Source organism: Alosa sapidissima, chromosome 23 (assembly GCF_018492685.1).
Source record: "Alosa sapidissima isolate fAloSap1 chromosome 23, fAloSap1.pri, whole genome shotgun sequence".
Lineage (NCBI taxonomy): Eukaryota > Metazoa > Chordata > Actinopteri > Clupeiformes > Clupeidae > Alosa > Alosa sapidissima.
The window spans coordinates 3,651,221-3,667,008 of NC_055979.1; the positions used below are offsets into that span (position 1 = coordinate 3,651,221).

The following is a 15,788-nucleotide window of genomic DNA, read 5'->3' on the forward strand; positions in this document are numbered from 1 at the left end:
TGGATAGTGCGAGAAATCAGGAAAAGTACCTTAGTATGTCAGCCACAGCATAGGAATCCAAATAAACAGGGCCAGGAGTCCCATTTAGCAGGAAACAAAATGGATCACTGGACTGAGCCTTACACAGACGTTATGGACCCTTTCAACAATGAAAACAAAAACAATGCTTGAACGTTCTATTTGGTTCCCAATCTACTTCCTCTGCATTAAGATAACATATGGAATGTTAAAACTGAAGCCTTGTGGGGCCAACTATGATGCTGATAATGGAACTCTCTTGAAAGGGTCTATATAAAGCTTATTGGCACAAAGAAACTTCCACGGGTGGGTATATTTAAATAAAGGTCTTCACCCAGTGGTAGCCAATAAACCGAACGGGAGCAGGTAGGGGGGAGGAGGGGGTTGGGTCATTAAACACACACTTGCTATGTCGCAAATCTTTTATTATGTTTGAAGCTTATGGTGAGGGTATGGTAGCAGTAAACAACATTTAAATACAATCAAAATCCAACAGGGCAGAATGATGTTTGAAAAGAGGGATTTATTAAACATCACTTTAGCGGTTTTGTATAATCTTTCTTAAGCTGAATAATGGACTTTCTAACTCCGAGGGTTGTAGCACTCCATAAGTCACGCAGTAAGCACTTACAGGGCAGAGCTCTTATGAGCACTGGCATTAAACATGATTATTACTAAGAAATTAATATTGTGCATAAAAAAAATGCATATTTATAAAAACAAAAGCTAAAGGCTTCATGCAGTCAAAGTATAAACTCATAAAAAACTTTTGAATAGTCAACTTTTAGTGAACATGCCCACAGTGTCTAAATCTAGATTTAAGATTTTTTTTAAAAGACACAAGAAAAATGCACAGTAATAACAATATTACTATCTGATAACACCAGTTAATACAAGTAGCATTTTCAAAGTTAGAACTGTTATTAACTACTTTAGGTTTTTCATTCATAAAAGTCCACAGTCACAACAATCTCTCTAGCTCAAGCAAGTGTTATGGGGACAATTGTCCAAAAAGATGAGAGGCAGACTTGTGTATTGAAGAGAGGCCCATAATGTGTTTCTGAAGAGCGTCTCTGTGGAGAGCAAAGAACTCGCCACTAACGAAAGGGCTGGTGAGAGGGTGGGGGACTCACAAAGACATAATCATAATAACATACCATTAGAGAACTACAGCAGCTGATTAATGAAATAATAAGAAGGCACGTAAAATAGTAAGGCACATAAAAAGCATGTTTCTCTCTACCGGATCTCCAGATTGAGCCCACGCTGTGTGTTACTTTGTGTGTCCATTAGATTAACCAATTTGAACAAGCACTAGGATAGCCTTCACATGCCAACTACTGCAAGGACTCCACATCTGAGGGGGGAAAGGCTTACAAGTGCAGTGTGGGAGCAAAGAAAGAGACATTTTAAATGCATAGCTTGACACTATGTATGCAAGGTGCTGTGGCTATGGTTGTTTTGGCTAGTGTGAACTCTATGATGTCAACATCTAGATACATCAGTTACTTGCATGTATATGGTATCTGTAAGATGACACATACACATTGACACAACACATTTGGCAGTATAAGCCAGAGCACACACAGTTCAGTGCTGAGTTGAGTATAAGACAATATCACACATTGCTTTGGTGCGCTAAAGAGGGAAAAACTCATAATAGGTTCAATGCTGAATTAAGATATTATCAAGCCATCTGTCACATACATATGGTACACACTTCTGAAATGGAAGGACAGTAGCTATGTGATAGTTTAAGACATAATTAACAGGAATTGTAAATACAGTATATGTATATAAAAACTATACAGATACATGCTTTGCCGTGTTAGAAGAGTGGTTCAGCTTCTCAGCTGTTTTGAAATGTGACATTGAACACACTGCAAAGCACACTGTAGTGACACATAATGACTTTTAGCGATAATTGAGGGTTAATCAGTGAAGGACAGACTAAGGGAACATTTCTGGCATCAGTCTCCGTGTTAAAATTGATACGTTTTAAGACCTTTTAAGAGGACAATGTCAATTTCTACAGTAAGAAAAGAAAAATAAAGTTTAAAATGATACAGTTATGTCCACAAGTGTATAGATTAACTAAACCTAGCTAACTGACACAATAGATGTAGCAGGTGGACATTTCCAAACACATACAAGGACCCTCTTATTCTCTTTGTCACTGAATTCAACTATAACAAAGTTCGCTTACACCAAACTTCCTATACTGTAACACGCACAAATTGCCTGCTCATAATAAAAATAATGTCACATAAAAACGGATGGAAGAAAATGGACGTATCTTTACAGCTAGAGTATGTGTGGATATCTAGTAAATGTCTCTTGTACAATACAGTGGAGTTGAATAAACCTTCAGAGGATTTCTATTCGATTTCAAAAAATGAAGGTCTTCCTTCCTTCAACCAACATTACTTTGACCCTCAACGTAAACTGATGCAGAATAACTTAAGGCTGATTGAATGGATTTCCCCTTAGTCTCTCCATCACATGTTGAGCACCACAGTGGAGGTGAGGCCAGGGCAGTGTGGGGCTCTGGCGCCACCTGGTGGGCAGGTTGTCTACTTGCGCCCCACGGTCTCAGCCAGCTTCTTCAGTCTCTTCTTCAGCTCCAGCGGAAACTTCTCATAGCACTTCTTGCACACTGGCTTCATGTCAAACTCCACAAACTTGTTCCTGAAAACAGGAAAAATATTAATATTAGAAATAGAGCTCATTTCCCTGAGAAGATCTATATAATGCTGTGTTCCATTTGTCTCGTAAGTGGTAACTGATGACTGGGAATGACATCACATCCAGGTAAAAACTAGGTTGAATGTGTTACAGTTGTGTAACAAGTTGTAAAAGAAAATGCTACTGTTTGTTAGTTATTGTCTGTAGTTACTGATTGTTACCAGATATAATAATACCACTTTGTAACGAAGCATGACCATATTTTACACAAATATTCTAGCAACATGGCAACAGAGGTTGGCCATTATAGTTTCTACGACTGGTTTAATGAAACACAAACAGGACAGAGCTGCTAGTAAACAGTGCATATATCTACGACTCTCATTTACTGTTAATGGGTACAGCCATCTCGAAAATTCGAATTTGGGATACTCAGAGTTCGAACGAACTGACAAGTAAGAATACAACTTCAGCGGGCATTCCATTTGCAACTTGCAACTGGGAAAAAACAACTTGGAAAAAGGCTTACGAGTACAAATGAAATGCACCATAAGTCTTAGAACTATGGGCTAGGTATATGGGCTGGGTACAGAATAATATACAGCTGATAGACACCTGAAGATATTTAGAACACGTGACTTTCTGACTTCAGATCATCTCAGGTAATCAGTACCAGTATTAAGAGTTAGATTAAGAGATCTCTGAGGTATGAGAGATGATGGTATGGGGTGACGTTGCATGTCAGAGCAGAGAGGCAAAATGGGGGAAAAAAGCATGAGTTCAAGACTAGACCAGAATTAGACAAGAGTAACTCTTCAGGGCGGTAAAGCATTGGGGTGAAGCGGGTGAGGAGAAGTAGGAACAGGAGGATGGAGAGATGGAGAGCTTTGGGGTGAAGCGGGTGAGGAGAAGTAGGAACAGGAGGATGGAGAGATGGAGAGCTTTGGGGTGAAGCGGGAGAGGAGAAGCAGGAATAGGAGGATGGAGAGCTTTTACAGACACATGGCAGTGGCTTTCTTGCGTTTGTCCCGGGCCTCGCGCTCACGGCGGGCCAGCCGACGCTTCAGCTCTTCGGGGTAATGCTCGTAGCAGTGCTTACACACCGGCTTCAGGTCCACCTCCACAAACTTGTCCCTGCACGGCCACCATACAGGCCAAAGGGAGGAGTGTGTGTGGGGGGCAATTAAATAATGACAAAATCCACAGAGCAAAAGGTGATAGTGAACAAGAGGGGATTGATGAGGGTGGTGAAGGTGGAGACAAAAGAAGAGAGTAAAGAAAACAGACACATGTTAGAAGCCACGGTGAGGACAGACAGACAGGCTAAGAAAGCATTAGAAAAAGCAGAGGAACTGTTTGTCAATGAAGGCTGTCAAGCTTGCCATTTTGCAACATTAGTGTGACTGATACATCGCTACTTTTTTGTTCTTGTGTACTGTTGGTGTCCTCATTTTTTTAAATTAAGGCATTAAGATCAATTTCCAAAAGATTTGTTATTCCTCTTTTTAGTCAACTTTAGCATGGGCGTCCTAACTTATGCCCCAGCACTGTATAAAAAAACTGAGATGTTTAGGGTGTCCCTCGTACACCCCAATGTCATTTATCTAGAGGCTGAATGGATGAAACCAAAAGCTCAGCTCCAGATCCAACACTTCCTCCACTCTGTGTGAGTCAGCCAGCCCATGAGCCCTGGGTGAGTGGGTGAGCCTGGGTGTGCCTGACCAGAGACTTTCTAATGAGGACACAGCACTCAAAAAATACTCCATATAAATGCATGGGGCTAGTTTGTCACGCCAATATGGCCGTTATCTACACATATCCCACCCCTTCCTCGGCAAAACGTCGACATGTGAATACATTGAGCCAATCTTATGGTGTGTTGTGAAGACATCGTGCCAATCATGTGTTGTGATCTCGCCGCTGGAGCAAGATTGGTGTCGTGAAGCCTTGCGCACGCGCAGTTCGACCCAAAGACTGTGCCCGATGAGTGCCCATAAAACGTTGATATATGGCCGCCGAGTGGAGGGACTTGCCTAAAAGGACTTTGGCCTGACTGCATGTTGGGAATGGGGAGGGGATGACAGTGCTGTTAATCACATTCAAACCCAGGAAGTGATGAGAGTCTTGCTGACAGCGGTCACTACACAGTTCATCCAACATGACACACACATGGCATGAGTTTGAGCTTCATGTTTCATGTCTGTTTTGTGTGTCGTCTTGACTATCAAGTGTGTGAAATGTCAATGAGTGTGTGTGTGTGTTTACTCACTTGAGGGTAAGCTTGGTGTTGCAGGTGGAACATGAGAAGCAGTTGACACACCAGGCCTTGTTCAGAGCAGAGACCACTGAAAGTACAGGACACATTAGTCAGTGGTACATAAGCAATACCACACAAAACTGACATTACTGTATGCAAGCATAGTCTCTCATGGCTGCTTGATATGTGCCCCAGCTACTAAATATCACCATATTACCCTTACAGGCATCCATCATTGACACGCATGTTCATCTATCCAGAGCAACGCCACAACAGCTATTTACGTGATTCACAAAGGTTAAAGGTCATCACTCACCATCACCCTCAATCACACGGTTGCAGTGGTAGCACACATCACCAAAGAGCTACAGAAAGAGAGTGAATCACTCAGTTACAGGGTTAGATGCACGCATGTCACAAATACATAACTGTACAAGACAAATGTAAACACAGTCATAGCAACCCTAACAGTTTTAATCCCATGGTGGGGAACCATGCCAAATTTCTGTCGTGCACTTGAGTCACCCAACTGGTGCAGCATGATGCAACATATTCAACTATATCTGCTCATGAGACATTGGCATTTGGGCCTGCAGTGCTAAGCTTTCACATACCTACCTTTATGGAGTAGCACAGCCCCCTACCCCTCATTCCTTGGCGTAACACTCCATAGTAACACAGGGAGAGTAAGACAGCCATCTTGCACTTGAATATTTAAAGTTCTTTATGTTAAAGTGGTGTTGTTTTACCTGGTTGTAGTGGGTCTCGCAGTAGGCCAGTCCTTTCCTCTCATAATGGCGATGACCAAGGAATGGCTTCTCACACTTAGCACAAACAAAATGCTGCAAGCACACACAGACATACACATGCACACCCATTTAAAGCAGACATAGTATGGAGAACAGTTTTGCCTTGGTTTTGTTGTATAAGGAGAGTTGCAAGGCCACAAAGCTACTGTGAACTGGAAACACGGTAGTTTCCTCCTTCAGATGCAAATGACCACTAAAAAAAACAGGCGAATCTGCAAAGGCAGAGTGTGACGGCAAACACAGAGTGTGACGCAAACCATCCCTCTGTTCACCGCTCTCCTCCACATGTTACGTTACCACTTTGAGTTGGAGACTCAGGTAGAAGTTTCTGGAGCCTGTTGTGAGCGGTCTTTGGCTGCAAGGCAGCCAATCAGCATAAAACTCACTTCATTATTCATGTGGGTGCCAGATAAGCATGAGAGGGCCCTACATTTCTGCTAAAATGGGCCATTTTATCCCCCGCCCTAATTATAGAATTGTTAATGGGCTTGTAAAAAAGCATCTGAACATGTTTTTGACAGACCATAGTTACATACAGTACCTTCTATGTTAATATAACTAAGGTAAAATATTCTGTTCATCCATTCTATGCCATCTTAAGCCTCAAGGCACCCAATCCATTTCCATCTTTCAGTAACTCAAAACAATAAGGAAGTAGAGTGACAGCAATTCCGCTAGACCAAGCAGAATACACACAAAGTGCTACCATGGCAACGATGGAAGAGTAGGGAGAGAGGGAGGATGCGAGGAGAACTTAACCGTGGTTAAGTTCTCCTCCTTAGGAGTCAAGGAAGAGTGAAAAACAAAAAAGGGAGATGAGGATGAAGAGATTCGAGGTGAACAGGTGAAATGAAACCGGGGAACAGGGAGGGAAAACAGAAATGAATATGTAGGATGAAAAGAGTCAGTGAAACATGAGGATGAATATAGTCAAGAAAAACAGGAAGAGAGCAGTGGAGTACACGGATGATTTAGATGAGAATATAATAAATCATTTAGTTAGTATTTACGGTAACATTCTGACTGAAAGCATCTCATAATGTACCAACTACAAATATGTGTTTCAGGAAGTCAGGATCTAAAAATAGAGTACTTAAAAAATGGTTAGCATTGAGTAATGACACATGAGCCCCCAAAGTGCCATTAAATATTATGCAACCATATGGCCTGTTAACAACTAAGGCTGTTTGACCACCTGCAGAGACGATCGCATCAATGAAATTACATCAACAAAGAAATTAAATTACATCTGATGTTACATTTGATATTTACAGAAATGACAGCTGATAGTATCAACACTTAAAGTAAAGCAGCAACAATAAGAGCACAAAAAAAAAAAAAAACCCTGATGAAGTGTGAAACAGGAACAACGAACACACCTCCACGTGCCACTGCTTCCCCATGGCGTTGACGACACGCCCTTCTATGGGCCTCCTGCATGCCCCACAGATGGGCACGCCCATTTTATCGTGACAGGGCAGGCAGTACAGTTCACCCTTCAGCTCACGGGCATCAGAAGTCAGCTCCTTACTGTAACACACACACACACACACACACACACACACACACACACACACGGTTAAGTTCTTGTGGTAGCTTAAATCACTCACTGAACAGGAGCAGATGTGTCTCCTTTTAGGCTAAGCAGTACAGTACAGTGCAGTACAGTAACAGTCAGTCAGTCACACACCATTAGGCCCCTAACACAATCAAAACACTCAATATCTGGAGAATATGGCAACAAGCTGACTCTACTGACCCACAGTTGTTGCAGTTGAAGTGGTCAGGGTGGTAGGGGTCATTCTTGAAGATGAGGGGGTTGTCTTCAATGATGGCATGACACTTCTGGCAGATGTATTTCCCCAGGCCACGCGCCTTCTCACGGTTATGACACGGCCGGCAAAGGTGACTGCAGCACACAAACACACACAAATAAACATCCACACACACACACACAAAGTTAGGATGAACTAGGATGACCTCTTACTTCCCTTGGATTTTGAGTTACTAACACACAGGCTGAACACTAATCATGTCTATGGCCTCTGTTAAAGACTTGTATGTTATATATCCAATATTACAGTGTTTCTCAAAGTGTGGTCCGGGGACCACTGGTGCTCTGCGAGCTATCCCAAGTGGTCCTTAAGAAGACATAGTAAAATATAATATAGATGAGTTGTTTGCAATATAGAACCAACTTCTATTCAAATCCAAACAGTTCTGCAACACTACCTATGTAAGCTATGCCAGTATAAATCATATGAATCCTCTGACACAATAAGCAAGGTGGTTCAGTGAGTAGGCCTATTGCGTAATATGCTGTTGAAGTGGATCTACTGTGTTTTTTTCCTTTGGTCAGAAAAAGTTTGAGAAACAAAAAAGAAAAGACTGTCTGCTTCATATCTGGCCATATGTGACTTCAGAACATGATTTCATGATGAAATTTGAGTAATGAGTCCAAATATGTGGTAGCAGTAAGTATTGCAGAGGAGTTTAAAACCCTTGCGCTGTGAGACCCAGACTCGCACTGTTCCACTGCCAGCTGTGTTGTTGATAGATGACAAGTGTGCAGCTTAGCTTCCATTTTCATTACTCTCGGCTCAGACTGCCTACAAGGTCTGACTCAGTGGCTAAGGCAAGTAGAATAAATGTAAAGTAGAATAAATAAAAATGTATAATGAAGACATGTCATTAAATTATATAGCAAGTCTTTTGTTTTGATTTTAACTTGACTTCCACTATATTCTCATTGTTCTATGCTTGCCCCCACAAGATTAATGCAATGAAAATGGACTAATATGTCTACAAAAGAAAAGTAGTTCAGCTGGGAAAACAATGGTTAGGCCATGTGTCCAACTACTACAGGGCAAAAATACTGATGGAATGAATACAAGCTGCGGCAACTATATAATGAGGCTAATGCTGGAATTAAATTGTGATGAAGAAAACTCATTACACTTGTATAACTGTAACACATTTGAAATAGCAGTGGCAGTAATACGTTGTGTCAGCAGTCTCAATATTTAATATCCAAATATCCTGGGAAAAAAACAATTGAATAAAATAGTGACTGAATATGTCAATTCATGCAGCACATGTGATAAGAGTGTAGCATCATAACCTAAAAATAGATTCCAGATGGCCTCTGCCCCCCCTCTAATAACCTGCCTCTGTAATGAAACTGATCATTATCAAGGCATCCTCACAGACTGCCCACTGAGAACTCACCGGCCGGCGTTCTTAACGAATCCCACATCAGCCAGCACAGCCTGGCAGATGTCACAGCAGAAACAGTCCGGGTGCCAGCTGTTGTTCATGGCCTTGATTACCCGGCCAATGATAAACTCCCCTACACATCAACACATTACACAGTAAGATGCAACTCGGCACCAACACACATCACTGAAACTGTCAGAGGCATACTGTTAGTACACAACAAACCGACTGCCGTATCTAGACATATGTGTGCTTTAAATTGTAACTGTAACGGAATACAGTTACTCATAAGTTGTATTCTGAATACGTAACGCCGGTACATGTATTCTGTTACTCCCCATCACTAAAGGTCCAGCTGGGACAGTGGGACACCTGCCAAATTATTCAACTATGACCTTGTTGTAAAGGCAGCCAAAATGTCACCAACCACGGAAACATTTGACTGGAAGGTTCACGCGTGTCAGAACTTTAATGGACAGTAGAAGACATTCCATTTATTTTGTGGGTTATTCCTTCTGATTCCATTAATTATTAAATGTTAGAGGAGATTACATTTCTGATAACTTCTGGCACTTTTTTTGCCTCCAAAATTCACGTTTCTATTACTCTTTTCATTTTATTTTTGCACATTTTCAGGATTAATGGAAACACACCTACTGTTACAGTAGGGGACAGTGAAGCCAGTAAGCAGAAGTGCAAATAATGCAGGAGGTGGTAGGAATTAGAAAAACTGCCTGATGACACCCAAAAAGCTATAATGCAACTGACTTTTGTCCCCGTGGCAATAATCGCAAAAATTGTATCTGAATATATTCATTCTCGAGTGGAGTTTGAGTTCCAGCCACAAGAAAGATCAAATGCACTGACTAAATATGTATACAGCTTAATCCTCTTCCCTGCTTCACTCCACATACACACATAGGAAGACACACACACACACAGAGACACAGACACAGACAGACACACACACACACAAGACTAATAGTTACAGGAAGGTAGCCAAACTGCTCAATAGCTCACTGTAATGGCAAAGAGAAACCTTTTCCAGAATTTAAAAAATGTAAAAACGTTTTGGAACAGTACAACATGTACTAGGTTGTACATTTTGAAGTTATGTTGGAAAACTTAAGCATTCACTCACCGCACTGGTGACAACAAGGAGCAAACAGCATCTGGAAATCATGCTCACAGTACTTCCTGCCCTCAAACTACAGAGAGAGAGAGAAGAGGGACATCAGAAATAGTAGAATTTGTAGGCAACAAAAGAACACAATACAATGCACCTTACATATGCACGAAAGGCTCATAGCCAGCTCATATATTTCCGGTGGGGCATTAACTGAATATCTTGTTTATGCCCAATAGGGCAAATCTTCATACAACTTTGACACACGCATAAATCCTTCTGCATCGTAACATGCCCAGTCACTAGGTGCAACACCCAGCCGGGTCTGTGTAGACAAGTACGCTAATTACCATAAACAATAACCGATACAACACACCTGACGCTCCATCGGAAATAAATGAGCTGACTAAAGAGCCTCCCGTTCATAAACCGAATTACCTTCAGCACGTGTGCCTGAATTCAGTAAATGCTGCTGTGCTACAACAGCGGGGCTCATTACTGTGCTAATTAAGGTGACATGTAAGTAATCTTTTTTTTAATTTTACAAGAGCCTCAGACAATGAAATGATGAAGCACCACTCTGGCACAGTAAAGTTGTTCTGAGGAAGTGTGGTCTCACCTCATAGAAGAGGCCTTCAGGAAACTGCTGGAAACACTGGGCGCAGACAAAGCACTGCTCATGGTAGAGCTCCCCGTTGCTGTTCACTATCTTCTCAGCCGGAGCAAACCCAGCCTTGCAGCGCTCGCACGCCGCATTCGCCAAGGCACTGGCCATGTTACTGGGAACACATTGGGGGGGGGGGGGGGGGGGGGTGACAGATGACAGATAAGTAAAGGACATTTACATTTACAAAATGTAAGGACATTATTATGACCGCCGCGCAGGGAAGCGGTTTATTGAGTTTTTTTTCTTTTTTGCATGTCCAAATTTCCCATGTGTAACCCCACATGGATAGCATGGACCATCATTTTTCGTTTTGATCTGTAGCCCCCCGCTGGACTGGACCCCCCGAAAGGAGGGTAGGGCAGACACAGTTTTCTGTGAATATCTTGAGAACCGTAGGGCCTAGGATGACCAATTTTTTCCGTATGTTTGCCTCCAGGGGTCATCTTAACCCATTCCATGTGCACACATGTGCATAAACAGATACACACATACATTCACAGTAATCATACGTATGACACATACTCAGACAGTAGACATATGTACGCATGCATGCACATGCACAACACAAGCACATACGCAGGCACACACACACACACACACACACACACCGACACACATAAACATAAACATGTACACGCACACAAGAATTTCTCAGAATTATGAACAGGCAAGATGGGGGTGGGGTTGTATAAAATGAATTTTACATGTGAAATCTATGAACTAATCATGTTTTGGTACTTGTTGTCTAGCAGATACCAGTGAGAATTGAGTGTGGATAATGCAATTTAGTGAGACAGTTAGAATCATATAGGCCTTTCAGCGTGATTTATTTTTGTGGAAAAAATGTGCTGGACTGGGCGGCGGTCATATTTTGTACCGCTCTGCGGTACATCTAGTTAAAATGACATTAGCCATAAGTAATACAGTCACAATGAGACAATAAAATTATGCCTAGCTGTAGGTTAAGGTTACAACACAAACATGGGGTTATGGGGTAATGTCGCAATAAGCCTGTAAACACTGTTAAAATGGACTACCTTAACACACCACAAGAAAAATCTACACTGTATATACCATGAGAAGCTGAGCTACAGCAAACGCAATCACCTGTGTAGTGTATGATAGAACAGATAAATACAGATCAACATCTACCATGGCAACTGATTTTGATCATACACCTACAGACTGATTCAATTCACAAGTTAGGCCTATTCTTATTCAATTCACAATTTATGTATGCATGTGAAAGATGACAGAACAGATACAGAACACCAATGAAATTGATTTGAATCATACACATACAAAGGGACTCCGTTCATAATTTGTACAAAAAGCATATGAAATTTGGCCTTAGAAAATTAAGCTTACAGTACATCAAACACACTAGCCATGCTTACATGGACAGTTTTTTTGTCATTCCGATTAAACTATTCTGATTGAAAAATGTGTGCTATCTGTTTACATGGGGTACGTTCCATCCCGATCAGGTGTTCTCAAGCGCTTTAGAATCTTTGATTGGAAGAGCCGTCGTTGCCTACTTTAACTTGAGAAGATACAGCAGTCAATCCGAATGACCGTATACATGGGTGTTCATTCGGAATAGGAATGCACTACACCACCTTTTTCATTCCGATTAAAATTCTGATCGGGTCAGGAATTCCCATTCCGATTGAGGTGTTTATTTGACAGTTTTTATTCTGATTGAGCCGTTATTAATCGGAATAGAAGTGTCCATGTAAACGTGGCTACTGTAGCAAAGTGGCCTATCTGTGGATGGAGAAAAAAGCTTTAGCCCCACCCAATGATTCATAGTGCCCATGCAGTGGTTAAAAGATTTGTGAGGCCACAGACATATCCACACAAGTTGTCTTTACACTAACTAGCCTTGCTAATATCACACCAACTGACAGATAACACCTGTGACAGCTGAAAATAACAGACCCTGCACCACTAACTATATTAAGTAGCCTAAGTTTACAAATAAATGTATTTATCACCTGTTAATGCCGAGAGAGTGTTGCATCTGGTGCACACCAGAACAGATTTTTTTACTACCATACTGTACAAATGTTTTAGGCAGCTGAAATGGTTTGACAAATAGATGAAAAGTGCCCACAGAAACAGATAATCAAACACACAATATACAAATGAAATAACAAAAATGCTGGGTTCCGATATCTCAGGACAACACTGCATGTGTATGACTCACACAAGTACACACACACACCACAAATGGAGGCTACACTCAGTGCTAGAGTCCAGCCAACATGAATCACCCTTTTGCTCTCGACATCCCTCTTACAGTTTTAACACACTGTCAGATATGAATCATACACCCCTCTCCTGCACGTAGACATATCATCCCTTTGACATCATAAGTGAAGGAATAGCCTATGGGACAGACTGTGAGTGTTGAACACTGTAGCCACGGAAACAGTGCGCCTACACTAGTCCTCCTGGGTCTCCTAATTTGGGCAAGATGGCCGTCATTATGCACAGCGTGTCCAGCACTATGTTCACAGCATACCACAGCACAGTTTACACATCAGCCAGAACAAGATGGGACAGATAGCAAGGGAGAGGGATTTACCCTCTCAAAAACACACACAAGAGTGTAAAATAACACTCAAAAGACAAGTTTAAGACCACCTTCAGTGAAAATCAAGTTTTTAACCTTGTTAACAAGTCCAAATAATGCTTAATTTTACGAGACCTATCATGAGCAAAACCAGCAGTCAATATCATGCAGAGAATTTCTGCTTTGGCTCTAGGTTTCGACCAATGACAGCCCAGATGTGCCAACTCAGGTATCCGTCCATTAGTGTGTCATAAAGGTACAGAACCAATCCTGGAACCAAACCTGACTACCTGGGGGTGCGGCAATTCATGAAAACAACTTCTGAATGTATGCTATAGAAGAACAGTGAAGAGATTAAGGGGTGTAATAAACCACTGGAGTCTGTCTTTAATGTCAACACTGATGTGCAAGATGTGCTACCTTACAGCTTGACACCTGGATGATTAAATGCTGAACTCCATTCTTAAAGAAACAGCTGTCGACTGCCCTGGTCAAAACAATCCCCTGCTACAGAGCCTTCTAATGGTAAAACTAGATCTTGCACATGAAGGCAGTGAAATTAAACTTTCAGAGACACCAGTTCTAGCCCTGGCAAATCAATTGTCAATGTCTGACTGATTCACTGTAGGCCTACTCAATAGATTTTCCCACCAAGTGAGTGAGGAAATGTGGAGAATCTGAACACAGCGTAGGTCTAAATAAAGGATGGACGCGTTCCACAGGAAATGGGTTATTTCCACGAGTTCCCAGAGGAAGCACATCTGAAATCCTCCCAGAGTCATCAAGTATGTCAGGAATGTTCACGTTAGTTAACCCATATTTTCCCTTCTCTTTTGTATTCTGCTGAACCATATCTGTATGCCAGAGCGGACAGCCTAAAACATTAACATTAAACCTTTCAGAGCTGCATTTACATTTTCGTGCAGACAGTGACTTCAGTGTTCTCAACTTCACTAACGTTAGCGCTGTTTGGCTGTCAGGGTATAACCCTGTAACTTAGCAAATACAACTTTATTACTCGCAGGCTAAATTAACTGATAAAGTAGACTTAGCAAGTTAACGCCTGATATCGTTAACGTTACAAGTTGAATGTCCTGTCTACTTGCAGCCGTTAGCTAGCGTTTGCCCATTCGTTGATTCACACTGATTATATTTTTGTTACCCATAAATGCTAGACAAGGGTACAGTAATTAATGTATTTGCTACCGAGTTACAACGAGACTTAATATAGCTTAGATTGGACGAGTTATCAAGCAAACATGTTTTTAAATGGCCCAAACTGTCGAGCTGGCTAATTATTTAGCTACCTAGCTAGGCTACATATAGCAGCTAACTACGCTAGCGTTATCTCGGATAGAGGCACATCAAATGTTTCGCTACTTGGCAGTAAGATTGTCTGTCTTCACAACAATAACTCTTACCTGCCCGTCATTTCTGCAACCCCCAGCATCCCCTTCTAACAACAACTTCAGAAAAGGTTTTGGCGAGTCAACTCTCAGTCCGGGTGTTTAAAGTTTAAGCGAAAAGATAAACAGGGTTTCCTATGTGACTTTTCTCCCTCGTCTTCGAGGTTGTGGATGGAACCACCCTGTTTAAGGGAGTGTCAACAAGTTGTCGTTCTTCCAAATCAGGCGCAATGTCTCTCTAATCATGCCCAGATCTTATGTGATTTTGGATTATTTTCGAATACTTTATGATTTATTTATTTGTGTTATCATCATCGGAGTGTGAAAATACAGAATGCAGTGAAGTTTTATAAAAAAAAATATTGCCTAAGGTATCCCTAACCTTGACCTAGCCCACCAGAGACGGTTGATAAAGGATCTTTGCCTACACATTGTCAGTTTTTTGACACGTTCCACGTTCCTCATTTCGGCTTAGGGCCCGTTTATACGAGAACGATTGCGAAGGAAGACGACAAAATATTTTATCATAAGTGCCTTTCGTTTACACGGCGACGCCGCCATCGGGGCTTGAAGACGCAAAAATCTGAAGACTCCTTCCAGTGTGTAGAGTTTTGAAGACGACCCGGGTTGCGTCTCCGTCTAAACGGCTAAACCAAAGATTCTATAATTAACTTGGTAGCTTTATCAACCGTCTCTGGCTAAACCAAAGATCCTTGGTTACCTCTCTGGCTAAACTGTCAAATTAGAATGTCTGCGCGTGACGTACCGGGGTTCTATCACCCCACCACTCAGCGGTCTGGAATGCATATCTAATCGAATATCACATACTCTTGCGTCTTCATATAAACAAAGATTTCACCCTGAGAATGGTCGTCTAAACGCGAAAAAAAAAATGAAGACGAGACGCCACTTCTGCGTCTTCTCTTTTCATCGTCACCGTATAAACGTAGCCTTAGTCTCACTCTGCCCCATGATAGGCTGTTTTCTTTTCTCCTTTCATTCTTGAGAAAAATAGCATTGCTATTT

The 15,788-nt window shown here is 41.7% G+C and overlaps 1 protein-coding gene across 2 annotated transcripts; it reads right to left on the reverse strand.

The window, feature by feature from the left end:
* Window positions 1-426: 426 nt before the first annotated feature.
* Window positions 427-15,308, reverse strand: lims1 (LIM and senescent cell antigen-like domains 1). 2 transcript variants are annotated; one of them, XM_042081601.1, is made up of 10 exons: window positions 14,778-15,298; window positions 10,731-10,890; window positions 10,127-10,193; window positions 8,998-9,118; window positions 7,529-7,678; window positions 7,149-7,299; window positions 5,710-5,802; window positions 5,277-5,325; window positions 4,973-5,048; window positions 427-2,706 (listed from the first exon to the last, which is right to left on the reverse strand). In XM_042081601.1, the coding sequence occupies exons 1-10, from the start codon at window positions 14,804-14,806 to the stop codon at window positions 2,592-2,594; spliced, it is 1,011 nt and encodes a 336-aa protein (XP_041937535.1). In that variant the 5' UTR covers window positions 14,807-15,298; the 3' UTR covers window positions 427-2,591. The 2 variants fall into 2 exon arrangements, with proteins under 2 accessions (XP_041937535.1, XP_041937534.1); XM_042081600.1 differs by lacking the exon at window positions 427-2,706 and adding an exon at window positions 2,738-3,837 and having other exon boundaries at window positions 14,778-15,308.
* Between the last annotated feature and the right edge of the window lie 480 nt (window positions 15,309-15,788).